Source organism: Lepidochelys kempii, chromosome 6 (genome assembly GCF_965140285.1).
Source record: "Lepidochelys kempii isolate rLepKem1 chromosome 6, rLepKem1.hap1, whole genome shotgun sequence".
Taxonomy (NCBI): Eukaryota; Metazoa; Chordata; order Testudines; family Cheloniidae; genus Lepidochelys; species Lepidochelys kempii.
Genome location: NC_136385.1, coordinates 15,749,300 through 15,772,575, shown reverse-complemented (window position 1 = coordinate 15,772,575; position 23,276 = coordinate 15,749,300). Strand labels below are relative to the sequence as shown.

Here is a 23,276-nt window from a genome sequence, read left to right as displayed (position 1 = left end):
AAAAAGAACCCCCACGTTTACATTAGCTTAAACCTGCAAGTGACCCGTAACCTGTGCTGGAGAGGATGGCAAACTCCCACCCACAGGGTCTCTGACATGGGGGAAATTCCTTCCCAATCCCCAAAATGGTGATCAGTGAGACCCTGAACATGGGGGCAAGACCCACCAGCTAGATACCTTGGAGAAAGAATTCTCTAGAGTAACTCAGATCCCTCCCCATCTAGTGTCCTGTAACCAGCCATTGGAGAGATTTGCAGCTAGCAGTCACAGATCAGCCGTGTGCCATTGTAGGCAGTCTCATCCTACCATCCCCTTCATAAACTGATGAAGCTCAGTCTTGAGGCCAGTTATGCTTTTTACCCCCCCCCTCCCCAACTACTCCCTTTCAAAGGTTGCTCCAGAACCTCACTCCTCTGATGAAGAGGAGCTTTTGTCGAATCTAAAGCCTAAACTTGTTTATGGCCAGTTTATATCCATTTGTTCTTGTGTCTACATTGCCGCTTTTGTTAATTCCTCTGTATCCCTCTGATGCAGTTAGAGAGAGCAGTCATCTCTCTCTCTCCTCAGCCTTCTTTTGGTTAGGCTAAATGAAAGTATTTCAGTCTCCTCTCCTAAGTGAGGTTTGTTAGGGGGCTTATTCCTTCACCCACTTACTTCCCTGGTCCTTCTCGCATGAACAGCGAGCAACAATACCCAAAGTCCAAAGGTGCAAACAATTGGATGTTTATTGGGGGGAACTTCCAGTAAGCATGATTCCAGTTCCCTTCCTTAGTATCCTCCTTCCCAGCTCTGACACCACAGAGCCTTACACCTGGGTCCCGTTCCTGCCCTTAGCCAAACATGATTCCAATTTCCTTACTCCCATTCCCCCCGCCTGACTGCAGACTATGTAGTCAAACTTGAGTTCTGCTTAGCTATACCTTAACCAATCATTTTACTTAAATTTAACTACCCAATCCTAACATATTGGTACATGATTAGCCAACCAATTATATCCCACCACCTTAAGTAGTTGACCCCCAGCAAAATTAATTATACAGCAGACAGAAACAATCACAGAACCAGACAGAGATTATACAGACAAACAATAGTTCTTGCCAGGCAGGATGCTATCAAACTAAGTTTCCTTTTACATTTGCTAGGCCCAATAGCACCTTATTTCAAGGTGACTAGTTTGGAATGTGAGGATGTGACTGGTTGCTTCCCAGCTTATGGCTGCTTTGCCAGAGGCCTTGGCCTAAGAACAGGGCCTCAGATTGTCACAGTAAGAGAAGGACCTTACACTGGCAGACAGAGGTATAAAAGAGAGCATCAAAATCACTCTAACTAGCTTAGTGATAAGAATACACCTAAATTCTTAAAGTACAGGCCTTTGCAGACAGGCCTGAATATCTATATCCTAACAGGGTTATCCATTTCTCTGGACATCCTAGTAGCCCTTCTCCATATCTGGTCCAGTTTGAATTCATCTTACACATGGGAGACCAGAATCGCACACAGTATTCCAGATGAGGTCTCACCAGTGCCTTGTATAATGGTACTAGCACTTCCCGGTCTCTACTGGAAATACCTCACCCGAGTATCCCATGACTGGGTGAGCCTTGTTCCCAGCTGCATCAGAGTGAAATCTCAGAGTCATCCTGTGATCAAGCAATAAACCCAAGTCTTTCGCCTTCTCTGTTGCTTCTAGGAGATAGTGCCCAGCTTTCAGCAATAATTCTCTTCTCATGGTTAGTCCTCAAGTACATGATTTAAGCACAGAAGCAATGGCCTTTACAACTACAGCACGATCTTTATGCTACTTTGAAATTTTAGCAAATGGCAAATTCATTGCCTTGTGCCTATAAACCACCAGGCTTCCATTCATTATTGTGCCAAGCCATCACACAATGCTTTTTGCAGAAAGTAACAAAAAGCATGATCCCTGCTGCCATCTTCTTACAGTCCAAGACTCTGACCTTGCAACACTCCATTTTGGGAGGCAGGAGTACACAGGTGCACCCAGTCAGGCAGAGCAGGGACTCAAACCCATGTCTCCTAGATCTCAGGCAAGTGCCCATGCATTTCCATGAAGGGTTTTGAGGCATTGGTTTTGCCTACTGCAGGATGAACATTGACATTTAATGAACCGTTTGTGTTGCTTGGCCAGCCCTCAGCCCGTGCTTAACTCCATGCATGCGTGAAGTCCCCATGAAGTCATTACCACATGCACATTAAGTGTCTGCAGGATCCGGTCCCACAGTAGGCTACCCTAGAGGGGTTAGAACAGTTACACCAAGTTAGCGTGACAGTCCCTGTGGGTTCTACAGTAGGTGGAGGGTGTTGATGTGGTAGGAGCAGTGGGAGAGAGGATTTTAGCTGTTGGAAGGGGATTTGGAGAGGAGCTGGAGGGCTGTAGTTTCCCCAGGCGAGATGGAAGGAAACTAATGCCAATGGAGAAGGGTAGATTGCCGTGTAGACAGAGGTGAGTGCGTAGATGTAGCCGAGGTAGCTTTGGCCTAGCCAGATCAAGCAGTAGAGCAACAGCAGCACAGGCTACCCACTGGAGTACGACCCAGAGTCCCAGCTAGTCTTGTATAGGCCACCTGTTGATCACTTTAGATAAGCTATTACCAGCAGGACAGTGGGGTGGGAGGAGGTATTGTTTCATGATTTCTGTGTGTATATAAAGTCTGCTGCAGTTTCCACGGTAAACATCTGATGAAGTGAGCTGTAGCTCACGAAAGCTCATGCTCAAATAAATTGGTTAGTCTCTAAGGTGCCACAAGTACTCCTTTTCTTTTTGCGAATACAGACTAACACGGCTGTTCCTCTGAAACGCTTCCACTACCGTTATTTCAACTAGCTTGATGAAAGCTAGCTCACTTGGGTCTGTGTGTGCGCACTACAGCCATGCTTTGGAGTGCCCCAGAGATATAGCTTAAGGGTCAAGAAGCAGGAGATACCAGTTATGGGGCAGATCCCAGCTGTCAGGGAGGATGCTTAAGGTCTTGAAGCATCAGGTTTCCCAGTCACTAACACAATAGGGAAATCTTCTCCACCTCCTGCCAGCTAGGGGCTGGCCAGAGCCCCCACAGAAGACACAAGGGTTTCTAGTTACCAGACTTAGGCTTGTCCCCCAGCTGGCTCACATGGACTTCATGTGAGACTGGCAAGCGCCAGTAGTTCTTATTGCGTGCCCAGGGGAGTTAGAATCCAGCTATTCACAGTAAAGTTAATCAAAAAGTCTCTAGTTCGGCTGAGTGGCTTCCTCTCCCCCCAGATAGGACCCCAGGAGTGAGAGAAAGCCATTTGATTTACCTTGTCTAGTGCTAGCTTGCAGTCTTCTTCCTGTCCTCTATGCCACATCCTATTCTGGTGTCTATCCCTGCAGAGAGGTCTGTTCTGCTGCTGAATGGGGAAGAGCTACAAGGCTAGTAGCAGACCCCTGGCCTCAACAACTGCTGTTCCCTCCCCCAGAGGGACACACGCTACCACAAGACATTAGTGCACTCCAGAGATTTTATTTCTGCTCCTCTCCCTTATTTTACAGTCATCTGCCATGGAAGATTTGGGACCTTGTCATCCAGCTGCTTCTCCTATGGAGTAGTGTCACAGTAACGAGAGAAGCCACAGCCACCAATGAAAGCATGGCCAGAAGCACCAGGGTCAGGTCTAGTCTGGAGACAGGGTCTGAAGGAGGAGGAGGAGGAGGAGAGGTTAAGACAATCCAGATTTCTGTAGGGTCTAAAGTGTGGAGATGACACCTAGACTTCCCTGCCCCAGTGGTGCTCCCCCTACCACTTAGGCCAGCCTTCATCAGAAAGATACTTGAATTGTCAACTCACTTTTTAGACTGTGAGCCAGCACCACCATCCCATTGATAGCCATCCAATAGAGGGCAGAGGCAATGCTAGCCCCAGTGCATTGAGTGCCACAGAGGCTCAGGGCATACAAGTCACCATTGAGGTGCCATAGTGTCCCCCCCGCTTCCCCCAAGTTTGCTGGTTTTTGAGACATCCTATGAATGTCCATAGGATAAGGATATAACCCAACATTGGCCCACTCATAGGAAGCACTCACAGGTATGGTGTCAGCCAGCATTAGCTTACATATGGATCATCAAGGAGTGACTTCTGCATGTAGCCCCCCTCCCCCCATGAACATTTATATTAGAACCCCCTAGACAGCATTGACTTGCTGTATTCCAGGTTACTGTGCAAGATGCCAGTTGTCCTACTAGGGTTTAACAGAAACCTCACCCTTGTTCTCATAGACGTGCTCTCTCCACGGCTCAGGGCTCTCCTGGAAGATCACAGGGCCAGGAGAACTCACCAGGTCCTGGGGCTCTCCTGTCCCATTGTTGATATCCAGGAACCGGCGGCCTCCTGGCAGATGGAATGGAGAGTTAGGGAGCTGTCTGTCCAGCGCACTCACAACCAGAGGGCCCATCGTGATGAAATGCAGCGTCACCATGGACTCAACCATGAGTCCTTACAGGCCTCCTGACAGGTTGTGGTACCAGGTATTAGATCTTCCTGAATTGCTTATTTGAAGTGTGGGAGAAGTTGGGAAGAAAGGCCATTTCATCAGGAGCAGCAGACACTCCACTCTCCAGAGGCAATTTCTAGTATTGTCTCCTACATAGGGCAGTTGTAGGAGATTAGGCCATTTACCTCTTCGTGTTAGCCCATCATACCCTAGCTAGCGCTACAGGACATGGTAGAGGTACATAACGAGCTGGGCTGAACGCCTTGCAGTCAGTGTATAGCACAGGGCTGGGCAAACTTTTTGGCCTGAGGGCCACATTAGCACTGTAAAACTATATGGAGGGCCAGGTAGGGAAGGCTGTGCCTCCCCAAAGAGCCTGGCTCCCTCCCAATTCCTGCCCCCCGACTGCCCACCTCAGAAACCCCCTCTGCCCCCCAACTCCTTGTCTCCTGACTGCCCCCTCCCAGGACCCCTGCCCCTAACTGCCCAATGGGACCACACCCCTATCCAACCCCCCGCTCCCTGACAGCCCCTGCTGGACTCCAATGACTATCCAATGCCCCCTGACTGCCCCCCCGAACCTCTGCCCAATCCAACCAGCCCCTGTCCCGACTGCCCCCTGACACCCTCTGCCCCTTCTCCAATCCCAACCCCCTTATGATGCTGCTCAGAGCAGTGGGAGCTCACAGCTCCTACCGGAGCAGAGTGCTGGAGGCGTGCTGAGGCTGCGAGGGAGAGGGACAGCACAGGAGGGGCTGGGGGCTTGCCTCCCCGGCCGGGAACTCAGGGGCTGGGCAGGATGGTCCTGTGGGTGGTAGTTTGCCCACCTCTGATATAGCAGGACAGGCAGATCTCTGTTCACTATGAGTCCTCTGGTATTTGGGATGGGAGCTTGTAGAAACCCACATGGATTTCAGACCACTCCGACTTACTTGTAGCAGCTCCTGATGGGCACAGGGTCCTGCAGGGCTCCAGCCGGGAGGGGTAGCAAGCTGAGGCGCTACAGTAAATGTACACCTAAAATCCACACAAGTGAGAATGGAGTTAGTGAGTGACTGGCCAGTGCTGGTAGGAGGCAGGAAGTAGATCCACAGCTATCGGTTTGGTTCTGCATGTGCAGCGCCTCAGCAGAGACTGAGGAGGTCAGGACCTGACTAAAATAGGAGCTCCTGCCCCTGCACTCCGACTTCCCCCTCCTCACCCGCTTTATATGTGGGCCCCTTCTCACCTCTCCCTCAAGTGCCACCTGGGAGGCGGAGTCCACAAAGGCAAAAGTGGAGAGGACGAAGCGCTGGTGGTGAGTCGGGAAGGGCAGCTCAGATGAGGCAGGGCCCACGGGCACAAGCTGGGTTCTGTAGTTGTCTGCCAGGAACGGGCACCTGGGAGCAAGACATGAGAGAAGGGTGGACCAAGGAAACCGCCTTCCTCCTCCCCAAGCCATGCTCCCCCTCCATCCCAGCCACTCACCCGTCCACCAGGATGGGCCACTGCGGCTGCTGCAGGGGGTTAGCGCTTGGGGTGGCCCAGCACTGGTGCAGAACCAGAACCAGGGACGGGTCTGTTCTGTGCAGGATGCGAACCTCCATGTAGACAGGGTCCCTGAGCACCTTCACCACAGGGTAGTCTCTCTCTGAGAGATAGGATCTGTAGCTCGGGTCTGTGGGGGAGAGGGTAGGAGGAGAGCAGAGCTGAGACACCTGTGGTCCTTCAGGGGGATGGGATCTCCGTGCTGGAGTGAGGGGTCACCTACCTGTGGCGATGCGCAGCTCAAGCCGGAGGGGTCCTGCCTGGGTGACTGGAGCAGGTGTGGGGGGCAAGAAGACCTCGACCTGGACTGGCAGAAAGTCACTGGCATTGTAGATGCAGCGAGCATGGAGGCTGCACAGGAGAGAGCAGAGGGAGGAGACAGGGGCTGATGCTCTGTGACTTCAGCTTGAGGCCACGTGGTGTCTGGCAGTGACCTTATTAGTGCTCGAGACAAGCAGGATCAGGCCCTATCAGTACTTGGATGGGAGACATCCAAGGATGCTAGTGGATCAACCCTTTTAGCAACTCAGATGTTCTTCCCTCCAACTCAGGGACTCAGCAGGAGTGTCTGAGCACGGCCACATGGGGGCCTTCTCAGACAGGCTAGAAGCACCTGCTTACTTGTCCTCACATCTCTTTTGGCAGCATTCTCAATGTAAGCAGGGGAATAGTCCTGCTCTTGTGGGGAACTTTCCTGGCTTCTGCACTACCCCGGTGAAGTGGGCTAGCGAAAGGATCCGAGTCCTCGCTCCCACTTCCTTTATCCAGTGGCCTCCCTGCCCTTCAGGGCTCCCCTCCACTCTCCTGTCTGGCAGAGTTCTCGTAACCCCAACAAGGCTAGGCCCAGGATTCTTGGGGGGAGGGGGGGGAGAGGGGGCTCGACCCCCAACCCTGCTGTGGTCACCTAGGACTGGGGCTAGGGTGTCCCCACTCCGGTGTACTCTCTGCACTGGGCACTTCTGAACCATGAGCATTGCATTTGCTTTACCTTGTATGGAAGTTATCTAATCAACTATTTTAGAAAGAAGGAAACATGGGAAAGGTTAAAGGAAACACATGACCTGACTCTGTGACCCAGGCAAATCCAGCTCACACGGAGGACAGGACCTCCCTGGCCTCCTGACTCTGATTAGCCTGCCCACCCTGTCAGTCAGGCTGACCTGGAGCATTGGCCTCTCCCCATTGTTCCTGGGGACTGTCACTCTCAGGGTCCTGATTTCCCAGAGATCCTTCCCCTTTTAGTACTGGGAGCTAGCCAACCAGTACACCTCACTGAATGTTAGTAAGGGGGCAACAGTCCCTACATCAAGCTTTCTTTCTACCAACCCTGTAGGGAGTTATTAGTCCCTCAGGGTGGCCCCATGGAGCCCTTCTCGGGTCAGGCTGGCTGTGCCTACTTGTCATTGGAGATCGCACAGCAAGTGGCATTTACAATCATAAGATTAGGATTGGAAGAGCCCTCAGGTGGTCAGCTAGTCCAACCTGCTGCTCAAAGCGGGACCAACCCCAACTAAATCATCCCAGCCAGGGCTTGGTCAAGCCAGGTATTCAGAACCTCTAAGGATGGAGATTCTGCCACTTCCCTAGGTAACCCATTCCAGTGCTTCACCACCCTCCTAGAGGGATAGTCCCGTCCCCAATAGCCATCCTAGACCTCCACCACTGCAGCTTGAGACCATTGCTCCTTGTTCGGTCATCTGCCATCACCGAGAACAGCCAAGCTCCATCCTCCTTGGAACCCCTTCAGGTAGTTGAAGGCTGCTATCAAATCCCCCCTCACTTGTCTCTTCTGCAGACTAAATAAGCCCAGGTCCCTCAGCCTCTCCTCATAAATTATGTGCCCCAGCCCCCTAATCATTTTTGTTGCCCTCTGCTGGGCAATCTCCAAATTTTTCCACATCCTTTCTGTTGGTGAGGGCCCAAAACTGGACACAGTACTCCGGATGGGCTTCACCACTGCTGGTGAGAGGGGAATCACTTCCCTCCATCTGCTGGCAATGCTCCTACTAATGCACCCCAATATACCAGTAGCTTTCTTGGCAAGAAGGGCCCACTATTCATTCGTAGCCAGCTGCTCGTACACTGTAATCCCCAGGTCCTTGTCTGTAGAACTGCTGCTTAGCCAGTCGGTCCCCAGCCTGTACCAGTGAATGGGATTCTTCCCTCCTAAGTGCAGGACTCTGCACTCGTCCTTATTGAAGCTCAGATTTCTTTTAGCCCAATTTTCAATTTTTCTAGATCTCTCCCCCCAACTTAGTGTTATCCATTAACTTACACCCTCAGCAAGCCATCCCATCATCCAGATCATTAATGATAATGAACAAAACCAACCCCAGGACAGACGCCTGGGGCATGCCGCTTGATACCAGCTGCCAACTAGACAGAGCTGTTGATTGCTACCCGTTGACCTTGATGATCTAGCCAGCTTTCGAGCCACCTTTAATTCATTCATCCAGCCCCTACTTCTTTAACTTGCTGTCAAGAACACTGTGGGAGACTGTAACAAACTTTGTTAGAGTCAAGGTATATCATGTCCACCGCTTTCCCCACATGCGCAGAGCCAGTTCTCATCATAAAAAGCAATCAGGTTGGTCAGGCACGACTTGCCCTTGGTGAATTCATTTTGGCTGGTCCTGATCACCTTCCTCTCCTCCGAGTGCTTCAGAATGGATTCCTTGACAACCTGCTGCAGGATTTTTCCAGGGACTGAGGTGAGGCTGACCAATGTTGGCATTTGATCAGACAACGTAAAACCCTGACTCTTGGACAGTCAGCTGCACAGAGTGTCCTTCCCTTCACAAAGCAAGATTTTGCCCCATGCCCCATTAGGGATCAGGTGCATTCCCCCACTCAGAAAAGGGGATGTCTGTGACTGCAGGGAATCCATACCTGTAGAACATCCCCTAAGTCCTTTGGTGGTCAGGAGAGGCTGCTGGAAAATTGATGGATCAGATCTTTGCCAGGGGAAAGGATCTGGCCTCACGCTTCCACTGCGGAAGGGCTGAAGACTGCTCACCATCACTTCCTTGCTAGTCAACAGAGCAGGCCAACTTACATGAAGGTGCTGTCCCAGCCCTTCCACAGTGGAAGCGTGAGGCCAGAAGACTGCTCACCATCACTTCCTTGCTAGTCAACAGAGCAGGCCAACTTACATGAAGGTGCTGTCCCGGGTGATGGAGCCGTCCGGCCCAGTCCGGATGTCGATGCCAGAGATCAGCTGGTTCTCATAGATCAGTTTGTCATGGATCACCTGGAAGAGTGGAGACATGGGGCAGGTTAGTCCCCCAAACCCCTGAGCAGAGCACTCACCCTGGCTTCCCGTGGGTGTCCCCTCACCTGGACTGTGGTGCCGCACTGCATGAGGGGGAAGCGGAAGATCACAAAAGCCTCAGTCATCCTGATGGGGTCACACCCTGCCTGGGCATAGGCTAGCCGGACACTCTCCAGGATGATGGGGTGATCAGACATGTCCCTGGAGACCACCAGAACAAAGTGACCATCCAGGAGGCACTGAACAGTGACTGCAACACAAAGGAGCAGGATTAAGTATAGATGTTCCTGGTAGAGGAATTGGGCAAGAGTTCCATGCCACACTCAGGATGATAGATTGGAGAAGAGCCATGAGAAATATTAGAAAACAGGCCTTGTAGTGACCAAATTCTGTCTCTTTAGACAGAGAGAAGGTTAAGGGGTGACTTGATTACAGTCTAAGTATTTAAATAAGGTGTAGATCTGAGAGCGAGGGTAGTTAACTCTTGGAATGGTTTGTCCAGGGTCATGGTGGATTCTCCATCACTGACAAGGCAAGACTGGATGTCTGCCAAGAGATCTGCTGGAGGAATTATTTCAGGGAAATCCTATAGCTTGTGTTATACAGGAAATCAGACAGACTAATGATCACAATGGTCCCTTCTGGCTTTGGAATCTATCAAATGAAGCCCCATGGGGGTAAGTGGGTTTGTCTGAGACAGCATGATTGCAGCTCATGTTGTGCAGGAACGAGACACAAGCCGGCAAAGTTATCCATCGATCTGATGATGGAGCACCAGCCTGTACCGTCTGATGGGTCTTCCTCTGCCACCACACATTTGGTGTTGGCTCTCAAGATCTGCCAGGCATTGGGCAACTGAGGAGAGACCGTGATGTAGGAAGAATCCCTTTGCACACAACTGATGCCAGCTGCAGCCTAGGGTGAGAGTTAAAGACATTGCATCCAAGTCTAGTTCACCATGCTAGTAGGTGGTGACCAAACTCATCTGAGACGTACGGTGTGTCACCAAGCTTCCCAGGACAGAGATGACAAAAGGCTCCATAACCTGACATGAGGGCAGGTCTCCCACCTGTGTTGCCAAAGTAGCAGGGAGTGGTGAGGTCAGTCTCATCATAACAACAGCCAGCCTGGAAGCAAGCAGCTTGGCCTGGGGCATCCGCACAGGGCATCTTCCCAGCCACCACACGGCACTGCTCCTCTGTGAGATGCGCCCCTAGAACAGCAGGGTGTGGATTAAGGAGAGCTAGAGAGCCTCTAAAGAGATCACGAGAGACCCTTCCCCAGAGACTTTTTAAGATCTGTAGTGACCTCTGGACAAGTGGCTGACCTCAACACCAGTCCAACCCTCCTCCCCTTCCCCAAAGGGCTGCAAGAGCTCCCACAGTGGTCCTCCATCCCAGCTCACCCTGCCCCCCACAACCATAACCCCAAACCACATACCACCTCAGACAGCATTGTGCTCAGATCCCCACCCCTGTCCTCCAGATGTAGCATGTTGCCCTTCTCTGATAGCAGGCTTAACATGTCACTTGGAAATTCAGGCTCCTGATCTGCTGCTGTGTCAGAGGAGAGCCCCCACCTGCACCCTACAGCCCCCTCAACACAGCCAGCAGTGTGGTCAACTGTAATTTATCACTTAGCAGTTCTGAGGTGGGTTTCTCTAGCCATCTCATGAAATAGTGAGCAGACGCCTGCTCTATGAATTTTTCCTTTATTGAAGTCACCATCTCCCTTTACGGACGATGGGGCAGAAGCTAGCAGGTTGGCCACCATTTCCCCATAGCCGATCAGAGGAAAGTGTCCCTCATAAACATGGCTGCGAATTTCTTTCATGAGACTGAAGCTGTACCTACAGGCAAAGTGGATGCCACTCTGGTTTAGGGGGAGGCCTAGACAGGACTCTAGGAGAGGGAGGGACTAAGAGCTGTGAAGAGCCTGTGAGAGACACATGGGGGGTGAAGGAGACAGATTGCAAACAGATGTGGGGGTGAGATACGAAGGGATACAACATCAGATCCCAAACCCTGGGATACTGGAGGAACAGGGGAAGCCCCTCTGAGCAGCCAATCGCAAGGACACATTGGTGCATGTGTGACTGGATTTTGAGCCAAAGAAGCTCACAGACTTTGGAAGCAAGTGCCTTCCCCCTAAACTTTGAAAAACCAGAAGGCAAATAGCCACCCCTTCCCCTTCAAATAAACTGGGGGCGGGTGGGGGAAGAGCATGATTTCTAAACGAATCTCATTTTTGATTATGGCTTACAACACTTTCAACACCAGCTCTAACATGGCAGCCACAAGCAAGAGACTAGTTTCAGCTCCTCTGAAGGCCACCACAGGAGTCAGGAGTGGAGCATGAAACCTTCCATTAGAGGGGACCCACATGCACTCAAACCAGTTAGAGGTCACAGACACCCCCACACACCTATGTTGCTTGGTGGAGGATATATTTGGGGCACCGGGCGCACCAGGCCCGGCTGCGGCTGGGGCACCGGGCGCACCAGGCCCGGCTGCGGCTGGGGCACCGGGCGCACCAGGCCCGGCTGCGGCTGGGGCACCGGGCGCACCAGGCCCGGCTGCGGCTGGGGCACCGGGCGCACCAGGCCCGGCTGCGGCTGGGGCACCGGGCGCACCAGGCCCGGCTGCGGCTGGGGCACCGGGCGCACCAGGCCCGGCTGCGGCTGGGGCACCGGGCGCACCAGGCCCGGCTGCGGCTGGGGCACCGGGCGCACCAGGCCCGGCTGCGGCTGGGGCACCGGGCGCACCAGGCCCGGCTGCGGCTGGGGCACCGGGCGCACCAGGCCCGGCTGCGGCTGGGGCACCGGGCGCACCAGGCCCGGCTGCGGCTGGGGCACCGGGCGCACCAGGCCCGGCTGCGGCTGGGGCACCGGGCGCACCAGGCCCGGCTGCGGCTGGGGCACCGGGCGCACCAGGCCCGGCTGCGGCTGGGGCACCGGGCGCACCAGGCCCGGCTGCGGCTGGGGCACCGGGCGCACCAGGCCCGGCTGCGGCTGGGGCACCGGGCGCACCAGGCCCGGCTGCGGCTGGGGCACCGGGCGCACCAGGCCCGGCTGCGGCTGGGGCACCGGGCGCACCAGGCCCGGCTGCGGCTGGGGCACCGGGCGCACCAGGCCCGGCTGCGGCTGGGGCACGTAGCGCATGGTCTCCTCTGGGGTTAAGTCACGTTCAGTGGGCTTGGGGCAGGTCATGTTCACATCATAGGTGGCAGCGACGGCCCTGGCGCTCAGCAGTTCCTCCACTCGGACTTGCAGGTGGTTACGCCCATCCTGCAATGAAGAGACACCAATCAGTCAGTATTGTGGCCTAACAGACTCTGTAGGCGCTAAGCGCAGCGCCCCCCAGCTGCACAGGCTGCTGTGACTGCAGGTATGGACCCATCTCCAGCTTCTGTTGTTGCTCAGGTACACTGGGGTGAGGCGTGCCAACCCCCCTCACCTTCTTCTGCACATGACAGCCATTGTAGCCAGCTGAGAAGATCATCGCTCCTTGCTCGCCAGATGTGACCCAATGGAGACAAATGGAGCAGTTGGTAACTTCGAAGGGTGTCCCAAACTCATCTGTGGAGAGAGTCATACAGGTCGTGGGTAAGGAAGAGTTAAAGCCCTTGATGAAGCTTAGCCAAGTAGCCATGTTTGGAACAGCGACAGTGGTTTGTCACATCCTTCAGTGAAGTGGAGTTTAGCATGGTGGGAAGCAGCTCCAAAGATACAGGACGGCCGTCATTTACCAAGTCTGACCTAGAGCCAGGAGTGTTAGGATATAGATATTCAGGCCTGTCTGTCAAGGCCTATACTCTCAGAATTTAGGTGTATTCTTATCACTTGGCTAGTTCTAGAGGTATAAGAGAAAGAATCAAAATCACTGTCTGCTGGTGTAAGGGTCTTCTCTTACTGTGACAGTCTGAGGCCCTGTTCTTAGGCTAAGGCCTTTGGCTAAGCAACAGAGGCAGCCATAAGCTGGGAAGCGAAGGGTCACATCCTCACGTTCCAAACTAGTCACATTGAAATAAGGTGCTATTGGGCTGTTAGGCACTATCAGGACAGGATTGTATTCCTATCACCTCCAGAGAAAGGGAAGTGCCTAGAAAATGTAAAAGGAAACTTAGTTTGATAGCATCCTGTCTGGCAAGCACTCACTCATCAATAGCTGGGATGTGAAATCCTCACTTCTGTATTGTTTTTGGTCATTTATAGTTCCCACTTTCCTATTGTTTGTCTGTCTGTATAATCTCTGTCTGGTTCTGTGATGGTTTCTGTCTGCTGTATAATTAATTTTGCTGGGTGTAAACTCATTAAGGTGGTGGGATATAATTGGGCACATAATCATGTACCAATATGTTAGGATTGGTTAGTTACATTTCAGGAAAATGATTGGTTAAGGTATAGCTAAGCAGAACTCAAGTTTGACTATATAATCTGTAGTCAATAAGGAAGTGAGTGGGCGTGGGTGGGAGGGGATGGGAACAGGGGTGCGGAAATTGGAATCATGTTTTGTTAAAGGGGGAAATGGGAACAGGGAATGGGGGTAAGGAAATTGGAATAATGTCTGGCTATGGGCAGGAATGGGAACAGGGACACAGGTGTAAGGCTCTGTGGTGTCAGAGCTGGGAAGGAGGACACTAAGGAAGGAAACTGCAATCATGCTTGCTGGAAGTTCCCCCCAATAAACTTCGAATTGTTTGCATCTTTGGACTTCGGGTATTGTTGCTCTCTGTTCATGCGAGAAGGACCAGGGAAGTAAGTGGGTGAAGGAATAAACCCCCTAACAAGGAGGGCTGAGAGTGGCCGAGCCAGGCCAGGCCAGGCCAGGCCATCCCATCCCATGCTTGGGCATGACAACAGGGAGGTGATCGCCCACAGAGGGCGCAGGATCCAGGTGTCTGGAGCTCAAAGGGCCGAATTACACCAGAGCTTGGGATACCCAGCCACATTTTGGTATGTCCTTTTACAGTCTCCCCCCAGCAGGGTTCCCTCTTTACCCTCTGCTATTTTGTGGGTCACGGTCAGCAGGCTGTTGTGAGGAAAGACTTTGCTACCTGGATTCAACGGTTAGGGCTATCTCCAGTCTTTTCTCCAGGGGACAGAAGCCACAGACTCTCACTTCAGGAGACCAGGGCACTCAAGATTTGAGGGCAACAGCCAGGCCACCAAAAAGCACTAGAGTAGGACCTTCTTGTTCCCTTCCTAAAGCTCTCATTACATACTGTAGAAGTAAGAGGTTTCCACAAGAGACCCATAAAACCCGCCTGCATGTCTAAGAGGGCAGACGAGCAGGAGGCTTCTTAGCTTTCTTATGAAGCAGCCAGGCAGCTACTTACCCACAACTTTGAAGCGGACGGTGCGGCCCTGGCTGGGAAAGACCAGCAGCTGCATCCCATAGTCTCCACAGTCATACTCATGTTGCAAGACAGAGAAACTGATCCTGTGGAAGTCCCCCTGCCCAAGGGCTATCCTTAGGGACCAGAGCAGCACTAAGCCCACAAAATACCTACAGGCCAGCCCCATGGCTGAAGATGCTAAGAAAGAAGCCCTGTCTAGCAGCCACTTCTCATAAGGGGAGAGGCTGTGGGAGCGGGGCTTTGTAGGGTGAGTGAGTGGTGGGGAGGGGGCGGGGTGTGAATCAGATGAGCAGAGAGGCAGCACCTGGGGAGCTGCCTGGTGGTGGGGAGGGGCCGGATGAAAAGTGCAAAGCTCAGGGTGAAAGGGAAACATAACCATCGAACCCTTCAGCCCTAAGACCCCCCTCCCATTGAAGCCTCCTGTTACGCTACCTTTTCAGTGTTGCCAGCTCTCAGGATTTTATTGCAAGTCCCATGGTAACTGATGTTTTATTTCAAGCCCCATCTCCTGGAAACAAGGAACTAGCTGAGAACCTCAGTGTGCATTCAAAAGAAAAATAAGTTTCTTGCCCGCACAGTTGCAGAGAAAAGCATAAAAACAGGGCTCAAGCACACCCCAAGTGCCCCAAAAATCAGAAGGCCAAGTTGCCTGGAATCGAGGGGTCTAGTCAGTGTATCCTTCTGGGATCGGATGATTTAGTTGGGGATTGGTCCTGCTCTGAGCAGGGGGTTGGACTAAATGACCTCTTGAGGTCCCTTCCAAGCCTGATATTCTATGATTCGAAGCGGGCGGGCAGGCACAAGGTCGAGTCAGTGTGTAGGTGGCCATGGTATTGAATGAGGCCTTTTTCTTTCTTGTTCTGTGGGATTAGGTTATTGAAAAACTGGAGTGGATACAGAGAAGAGTCACAAATGCAATTTGCCGGCTGAAAGAAGTGCCGGCTAGCAAGAGATTCTCAGTGCTCAGTCAGTTTAGGTTATCGAAAAGGAGATCAAGAAGTAGCTCAAGTACAGTGCCCAAGTACATTCATAGGGCGAAAAGACTGGCTATTAAAGGGCTCTTTAATCGAGTGGAGAAGGGTAGAACAAGATCCAGCGGTTGGAAGTTGGAGCCAGCCAAATCCATGGACGATGCGTACAATAGCCTGGGGAGGCTGTACCTCCGCAAAGAGCCCCGCGTGGCCCTGCCCATGCTCCGCCCAAGGCCCCCTCCTTCTGCTGCTGGTAGTTGGCCCCAGCCCAGGCAAGCAGCCTGCTCCTCTTCCGGGAAGCCTGCTGGGCTGGGGCTGGGGCTAGGGCGGCTAGGACTTGGGGTGGCTGGGGCCGCACCACCCAGTTCTCCAGGGCTGGGGGGAAAAGGAGGGCTGCCCGACGCCCACCCAATGGTCTGGTGCTGGGGAGCAGCCCACCCACCCAGTGCTGCGGGGCTGATGGGGCAGCCTGTCTGGTGCTCTGGGTGGGTGTGTGTGCCCTGGCGCTTTGGGGCTGGTGGTGCTTGGGCAACCCGGGATTGGAAGGGGGGTCTGGTAGCCGTGGAAGGGAGGGATTCTGGGCTTTGGGGTGGGGCCTCAGGCTGAAGGGTGGGCCGGGCCAGGGGCTAGCCTCCCCAAGCCTGTGGTTCACCCATCGTCCATGGCCAAATCTAAGGTAGACGTAAGGCACACATTTTGAAGGGTGACTAACCCTTGGAACAGACGACCACTGGAAGTGATGGAGTCTCAATCAGGCTATGTCTACACAGCTGCAGTGCTGCCCTGTAGTGCTGAGACATACTGCAGCAACGCTGTCGTAAATCCACCGCTCCGAGAGGTAGGACGATGGCAGAGTTCTTCCAGTGAGCTCATGGCATCTACCCTGGGAGAGAGGTTGGATTAACTACGTCTCTCAGGAGGGTGAATTTTTCACAGCCCTGAGGGACACACCTGGGTCAACCTAACTTTCTAGTGTAGACCAGCCCACAGGCGGCCTGTCTGGAAGACGCTTTACTTAGACACAAGTTATCGGGCTCCATGCAGAGGTAACAGGGTGACATTCTCTGGTCTGTGCTCTGCTGGAGGTCAGATTGGTTGATCTAAGGGTCCCTTCTGGCCTGAAAATCCATGAACCTATGAAAAAAATCGCTCAAGTGTATTTTTTGTGTGAAAAATCTCATGATTTTTGCAGCAATCTCTTGATTTTTGGCTCTTTGGGGTTGGGGCTCCCCGTCTCATCTCCCTTGCTCTTTCTGCCCTTCTCACTGCTGAGAATATCGCCAACCCTGAGCGCTCAAAAATCATGAGTCCCCCCAAACTCCTGAGCTTCCCTTAAAAATCATGAGATTTTAAAAATAACAAATTTGTGGCTATTTTAAAATGCTTTTCTGGCTTTTGAATCTGCGGAGGTCATGCTTTGAAGCTTCTCTGTCTCTACAGTTATTATGTATTTGTATTCCTGCAGTGCTTAAGAGCTCCTGTCATGGAGCAGGACCCCATTGGGCCAGGCGCCATACAAACATAAAACAAAAAGATGAGGCTTGAAACCCTTTTTTTAAAAGGAAAGCTGATGTTCTGGTATGTTCACCTGACTCCAGGAGCTGGAGCTTTAAGAAAAGCACAAAGTATTGCATCACTCACAATAACATGATGAGAGTTGGTAACTCCGTCTCTGCTTCTTCCCTACTTCCCTGTTGTGTTGTGAACACTGGGGCGGGGGGGCATCGGGGGAGGAATGTAAAACTCACTCAAAGATGCTTTATCTTTGCGGCAGGGCAAGCAAGGTGTGTAGAGAAACTGCTCCCGTGACTGGGGAATGGAGAACGGGCCCCTGAGCCTGATGCTAACAGCTGCCAAACACGCCTCCCCCACAGCTCTGCTTGTACTCTTAACTCTGACCTACACACATGCTGCTAGTCTGGTCTTCTGTCCCACTGCTCTGCACCCCCTTGCCCTGTATGTCAATCTCTGGCTTGCAATTTTAACTGCTCCTGCTTGGGCCCACACTGAGATTTAAACTCCATGATCTTCAGAGCAAAAACCAGGCGATTCTGAACGAAAAGGACTAACCATCTCTAGGGAGTGGCTGTAGCACACTCATTAACATCCATGTGAACCAGCCCCTAGAGAGCAACAGATCCCCAAGCTCCCCTCATGTGGGTGACATCGTCATCTCCGTACAGGTGTAGTCCTGGCCCCTAGTCACCCTGGTACTTTATCCCATCACCAACCCCATAAGGGACAGCTGCTGAGACCTAACATTACATGTCATACCTTTGGAAGGATCAGGCCTCCTCAGTGCTGAGTAGGGGGATCTGTGGGCAAAACCCTGGAGGTCCAGAAAACAGTGGTGTTAATTCACTAGGAGTCACTGCGTTCTGTCTGAGTCAGTGTTGGAACAGGGCTCTGGCGTGGTGCCAGGGGCTGATGGAGGTGCCATTGTTCTGATGAGGTGTGGAACTGAGGCCCATGATTGTTAATGATTTTACAGCTCTTTTAAAATAAGATTAAGGGGGTTAGCCCTAGTGGCCGGTGCAGAGTGCAAGTTAGGGGTGAAACTAGTCATAAATTAGGGAGGCCTCATACCAGGCCTTGAAGAAACCTAACCTGGCCAAGTATGGAGCTCCACAGACCGAGGCAGGCCTCAGCCTGAGCTGTGTGAAACCTGAGGATGCGCTGCAAGGACACCTCAATAGGCTTAGGCCTCTTGAGCTTCTCTTGCCTGGTGGTTTTCCTAGGCTCCATCTGTCTTTTTCTCATGGCACTGCTACCCCTCAGTACGTTTACAGTACAAAATTATTTCAAAATTATTCTATTTGAATTTTCGGAAGCTATTTTATACATTCGGTCTTCTGTGTCCCTACTAAAGCGGGTGAATTTGGCAGATTGCGTCCACAGTACCAAGGCTGGCATCAAATGTCAGAGCGGTGCACTCTGGGTAGCTATCCCACAGTTCCCACAGTCCCTGCCGCCCATTGGAATTCTCTGTTAAGCTCCCAGTTAAGCATGATGGGGTAAAAACATTCTGGCGGGTGTTTCTGGGTGTGTGTCACCAGAAAGCTACAGCAGACAATCGTTTCGCCCCTTTTTGGCATGCAGACGCCATACTGCTTTCAGCAGACGGTGCACCGCTGCTCTCCTGCTACGATGAATCCACCTCTCCAACTCAACTCTGCTCGGCCATTGTGAATCGAGCAACACAGCTTCTGCCGCCAACTCTGCTCTCCCGCTATTGCCACGCTTGCAAGCTTCTCCATGTTGTCTGTCCTGGGCTCCCACCTCTGTGAAAGCCACAGAAGACAACCATTGTCAGTCTTTGTTCGGCTACCGTGACCCAAACAGCACAGCTTCCGCTGCCACTCTGCTCTCCTGCGTTTCGCACCCCTTTTCCAGGATTACCCATGCGAGCACCATAGCCATGGAGCCCGATCAGATCTCTGCTGCATTTTGACCATTGTAAATACCTCATGCATTATCCAGCAGTATGTGCAGTACCTGCAAGACTGGGCAAGGAAGTGATGACAGCACGATTACTATACTGATGAGGACACGGACACAGATGGCACGGCATGTGGCGATTGGGAGATCATGGTGCTAATGGGGCAGGTTCATGCGGTGGAACGCCGATTCTGGGCCCAGGAAACAAGCACAGACTGGTGGGACCGCATAGTGTTGCAGGTATGGGATGATTCCCAGTGGCTGCGAAACTTTCATATGCGTAAGGCCACTTTCATGGAACTTTGTGACTTGCTGTCCCCTGCCCTGAAGCGGAAAGACACCAAAATGAGAGCAGCCCTCACAGTTGAGAAGCAAGTGGCCATAGCCCTGTGGAAGCTTGCAATGCCCGACAGGTACCGGTCAGTCGGGAATCAGTTTGGAGTGGGGAAATCTACTGTGGGGGCTGCTGTGCTGCAAGTAGCCAATGCAATCAATGACCAGCTGCTATCAAGGCGAGTGACTTGGGGAAACGTGCAGACCATTGTGGATGGCTTTAATGCGCTGGGATTCCCTAAGTGCGGCGGGCAATAGACGGAACACATATCCCCATCTTCGCCCTGGAACATCAGGGCAGCCAGTACATAAACCGCAAGGGGTACTTTTCCATGGTGCTGCAAGCACTGGTGGATCACAAGGAACGTTTCACTGACATCAATGTGGGATGACCTGGAAAGGTGCATGACACTCGCATCTTCAGGAACTCTGGTCTGTTTGAACAGCTGCAGGAAGGAACTTACTTCCCAGACCGAAAATTACTGTTGGGGATGTTGAAATGCCTATAGTTATCTTGGGGGACCCAGACTACCCCTAAATGCCATGGCTCATGAAGCCGTACATAGGCACCCTGGACAGTAGTAAGGAGCAGTTCAACTCTAGGCTGAGCAAGTGCAGAAAGGTGGCAGAATGTGCATTTGGACGTTTGAAAGCACGCTGGTGTAGTTTACTGACTCGGTTAGATCTCAGCACAACCAATATTCCAATTGTAATTGCTGCTTGTTGTGTGCTCCACAATATCTGTGAGAGTAAGGGGGAGACATTTATGGCGGGGTGGGAGGTTGAGGCAACTTGCCTGGCGACAAGTTTCACACAGCCAGACAACATTTCAGGGCGATTAGAAGAGCGCAGCAGGGCGCGCTGCAGATCAGAGAAGCTTTGAAAGCCAGTTTCATGACTGGCCAGGGTACGCTGTGAGAGGAGTTGTTGTTTCTCTTAAAGTTACCTGCCCCCCCCATATATATATATTTAAGGAAATAAAGTCACAATTGTTTAAAAACCGTTCTGTATTAGTTGTTGCACAAAACATTGAGAGAAATCAGAAGCTAGAGGGGGGTATTGGGTTAGGGGGGTGGACGAGGAGGAGGGAAGGACTAGTCCAGAAACCAAATCAAAATTTAGGATATGCCAGCTTTCTGCTGCTTGTGCAATCCTCTGGGGTTGACTGTGTTGGTCCCCGCAGCCTCCCCCCCTCCCCCCCGCCATGTTCTTGGGCATCTGGGTGAGGAGGCTATCGAACTTGGGGAGGAGGGAGGGCGGTTATCCAGGGGCTGCAGTGGCAGTCTATGGTCTTGCTGCCTTTCCCGCATTAGATCCACCATACAGCGGAGCATATCAGTTTGCTCCCCCATGAGCTTGACCATAGCATCCTGCCTGCTCTCATCGCCCACGTCCTTCCTCTCTTCATATTCATGTAACGCTTTACACGACTCTGCAATTGTTTGCCTCCATACACTCAACTGGGCCCTATCAATGCGGGAGGACTGCAAGAGCTCAGCAATCGTTGTCCCGAGTTCATTTTTCCACCTTCTAATCTGGGACGGAGTAGATAGGGGCTGCATTGAAACATTTGCGCCTGCTGCAGGAGAAGAAAAAGGGAGGGTAGTATTTTAAAAGATACAGTTTAGAGAACAAAGGGGACGCTGTTTCTCAGTGAAACAGGCAATTCATAATACACAGCACGTGTTCTTTCTGTACAAGGTCTCATTTTGCCTCTCAGACTGAAGTGCTTGCCACTTTGGTGTGAGTAAGCCATCACATACGGCCGGGCAACAGAATTCAGCTTGCAGCTCCTTGATTTTTTTTGTACGACACTGTTCTGTTTCCCTGGAGTAGCCTCTTTCCGTCATGGCAGTGGAGAGTTTAATGTACGTATTTGCGTTCCTTTTTTTGGAACATAGTTGTGCCAGAAGAGATTCGTCTCCCCAACATGCAGTGAGATCCAGTTCCTCCCGTTCAGACCAAGCTGGAGCTTGTCTGCGAATCCTGGACTGCGTGCTCTCTTGAGATGGTGGACTCTGCACGGTCTCCTGTGCTGGTGGACTGTGCTGATGGTGACCAAACAGGAAATTCAAAAGTTCCAGGGGCTTTTACTGTCTACCTGGCTCGTGCATTGGAGTTCAGAGAGTTGTCCGGAGCGGTCACAAGGGAGCATTCTGGGATAGCTCCTGGAGGCTAATATTGTCAAATTGCGTCCACAGTACCTCTAACCCGGAACTGCGATCTCAGTTTTAGTGTTACTCCACTTGCCAAGGTGGAGTACAGAAATCGGAGTAAAGAGCCCTTTAAATTGAAAAAACTGGTTTGGTCGTGTGGATGGAACCAGTTTTATTTCGAGGTAACTCGCCTAATTCTGAAATAACTGCGTACTGTAGACCAGGCCCAAGTCTCCCTACTTCAGCAGGAGAAACATTTGGCCATTTTTCTATCATACTCAGCACTTTTCCCCTAAGTGGAGAAGTTTCATCCTCTCCTCCAACTCTCTCCTGTCTGGTGTCTCTGCCCCAGAAGTCAATGGAAGGATTCCCATGGACTTTGAAGCAGACCTTTTCTGTCACAGGAAAATCATCCCTCACCTTCAGTGTCTGGAAGAAACCCCACGCAATGACATTTTACACATCTTCAGAACTGGCCTTTCAGTAGACTACTGAGGCCTCCCTTCTTCTTCACCCTGCCTTTAGAATTAGGGATGGCCAGGTTTTTCCGTTTAAAGATTTTTATAGGGAGCAGTAGCAGAAATACAGAACTTACACCCTTGTGTCTGAAACTTGTTCTTCTGCTGCCATCCTATTGTATTGGCTCCAGGGTAGTTTGGTTAGCTAAGCCTTCCCCTTCCATCACTGTAGTCCTGGAAAGCACACTGCTGCCCCCCCACCCCCATAACTGCCCATCAGCCAGTATTGACCCCCAGTTTTGCATCATTTAAATACACCATTGAGTTGTTGGAGGAAACAGCTTATTGCTATTGTTCTATCCTGGCACAGATCAGTGCTGGCAATCCTCATTCAAACATTGTAGCTTGCACCACTCCCTTTGGATTGTTTCTGGTACCCTAAGGCAATTATATGTCTTACTTCTGTGCCAAGATGATACCAAGTCTTTCATGTGCAGGATTGTCTATGCTGACTGCATTGTCACATCATTTAGCTGGTAGAAGGAAAGTCACAGGCACCCATCCAGCTGCATGCAACTTGTATCTCCAGTGTTGCGTTACTGCTTATAGTTGGCTGTCCGCTGCCACTATTGAGCTTTCAGGGAACCCCCTCTCTTCTGTCACAGACTTTAAGGCCAGAAGGGACCTGAGCAGTCTGAGCCCCTGCACATTACAGGCTACAGAACCTCACCCACCCACTCCTGCAATAGACCCATGACCTCTGTCTGAGTTAGCGATGTCCTCAAATAATGATATAAAGACAAAACTAAACAGAATCCCCACATTTACATTAGTTTAAACCTGCAAGTGATCCGTGACCGGTGCTGGAGAGGACGGCAAACCCCCACCGACAGGGTCTCTGACATGGGGGAAATTACTTCCCAATCCCCAAAATGGTGATCAGTGAGACCCTGAACATGTGAGCAAGACCCACCAGCTAGATACCTTGGGGAAAGAATTCTCTATAGTAACTCAGAGCCCTCCCCATCTGGTGTCCTTTAAACCAGCCCTTGGAGATCTTTGCAGCTCGCAGTCACAGAGCGCTCGTGTGCCATTGTAGGCAGTCTCATCCTACCCTCCCCTCCATAAACTTATCAAGCTCAGTCTTGACGCCAGTTACGCTTTTTACCGCCCCCCCACTCCCTTTCAAAGGTTGCTCCAGAATCTCACTCCTCTGATAGAGAAACTTTTGTCTAATCTAAAGCCTAGACTTGCTTATGGCCAGTTTATATCCATTTGTTCTTGTGTCCACGTT

At 51.8% G+C, this 23,276-nt stretch overlaps 1 protein-coding gene across 1 annotated transcript; it reads right to left on the bottom strand.

The window, feature by feature from the left end:
• Positions 1-3,532: 3,532 nt before the first annotated feature.
• LOC140913264 (zona pellucida sperm-binding protein 1) lies at positions 3,533-15,818 on the bottom strand. Its single transcript, XM_073349344.2, has 14 exons — positions 15,787-15,818; positions 14,606-14,850; positions 12,724-12,845; positions 12,420-12,554; positions 11,693-12,173; positions 10,338-10,481; positions 9,334-9,518; positions 9,150-9,247; positions 6,221-6,348; positions 5,938-6,127; positions 5,699-5,849; positions 5,403-5,487; positions 4,242-4,367; positions 3,533-3,672 (listed from the first exon to the last, which is right to left on the bottom strand). The coding sequence occupies exons 1-14, from the start codon at positions 15,816-15,818 to the stop codon at positions 3,533-3,535; spliced, it is 2,262 nt and encodes a 753-aa protein (XP_073205445.2).
• Positions 15,819-23,276: the final 7,458 nt, after the last annotated feature.

Coding starts and splice junctions, on each gene's coding strand:
- LOC140913264 (XM_073349344.2), bottom strand. CDS start 15,818: ATGGGCAGGGCCACGCGGGGCTCTTTGCGGAG. Junction 12,555..12,723: donor GCTGTCATGTGCAGAAGAAG/GTGAGGGGGGTT, acceptor TCTTCATTGCAG/GATGGGCGTAACCACCTGCA. Junction 5,488..5,698: donor AGGTGGCACTTGAGGGAGAG/GTGAGAAGGGGC, acceptor TGTGGATTTTAG/GTGTACATTTACTGTAGCGC.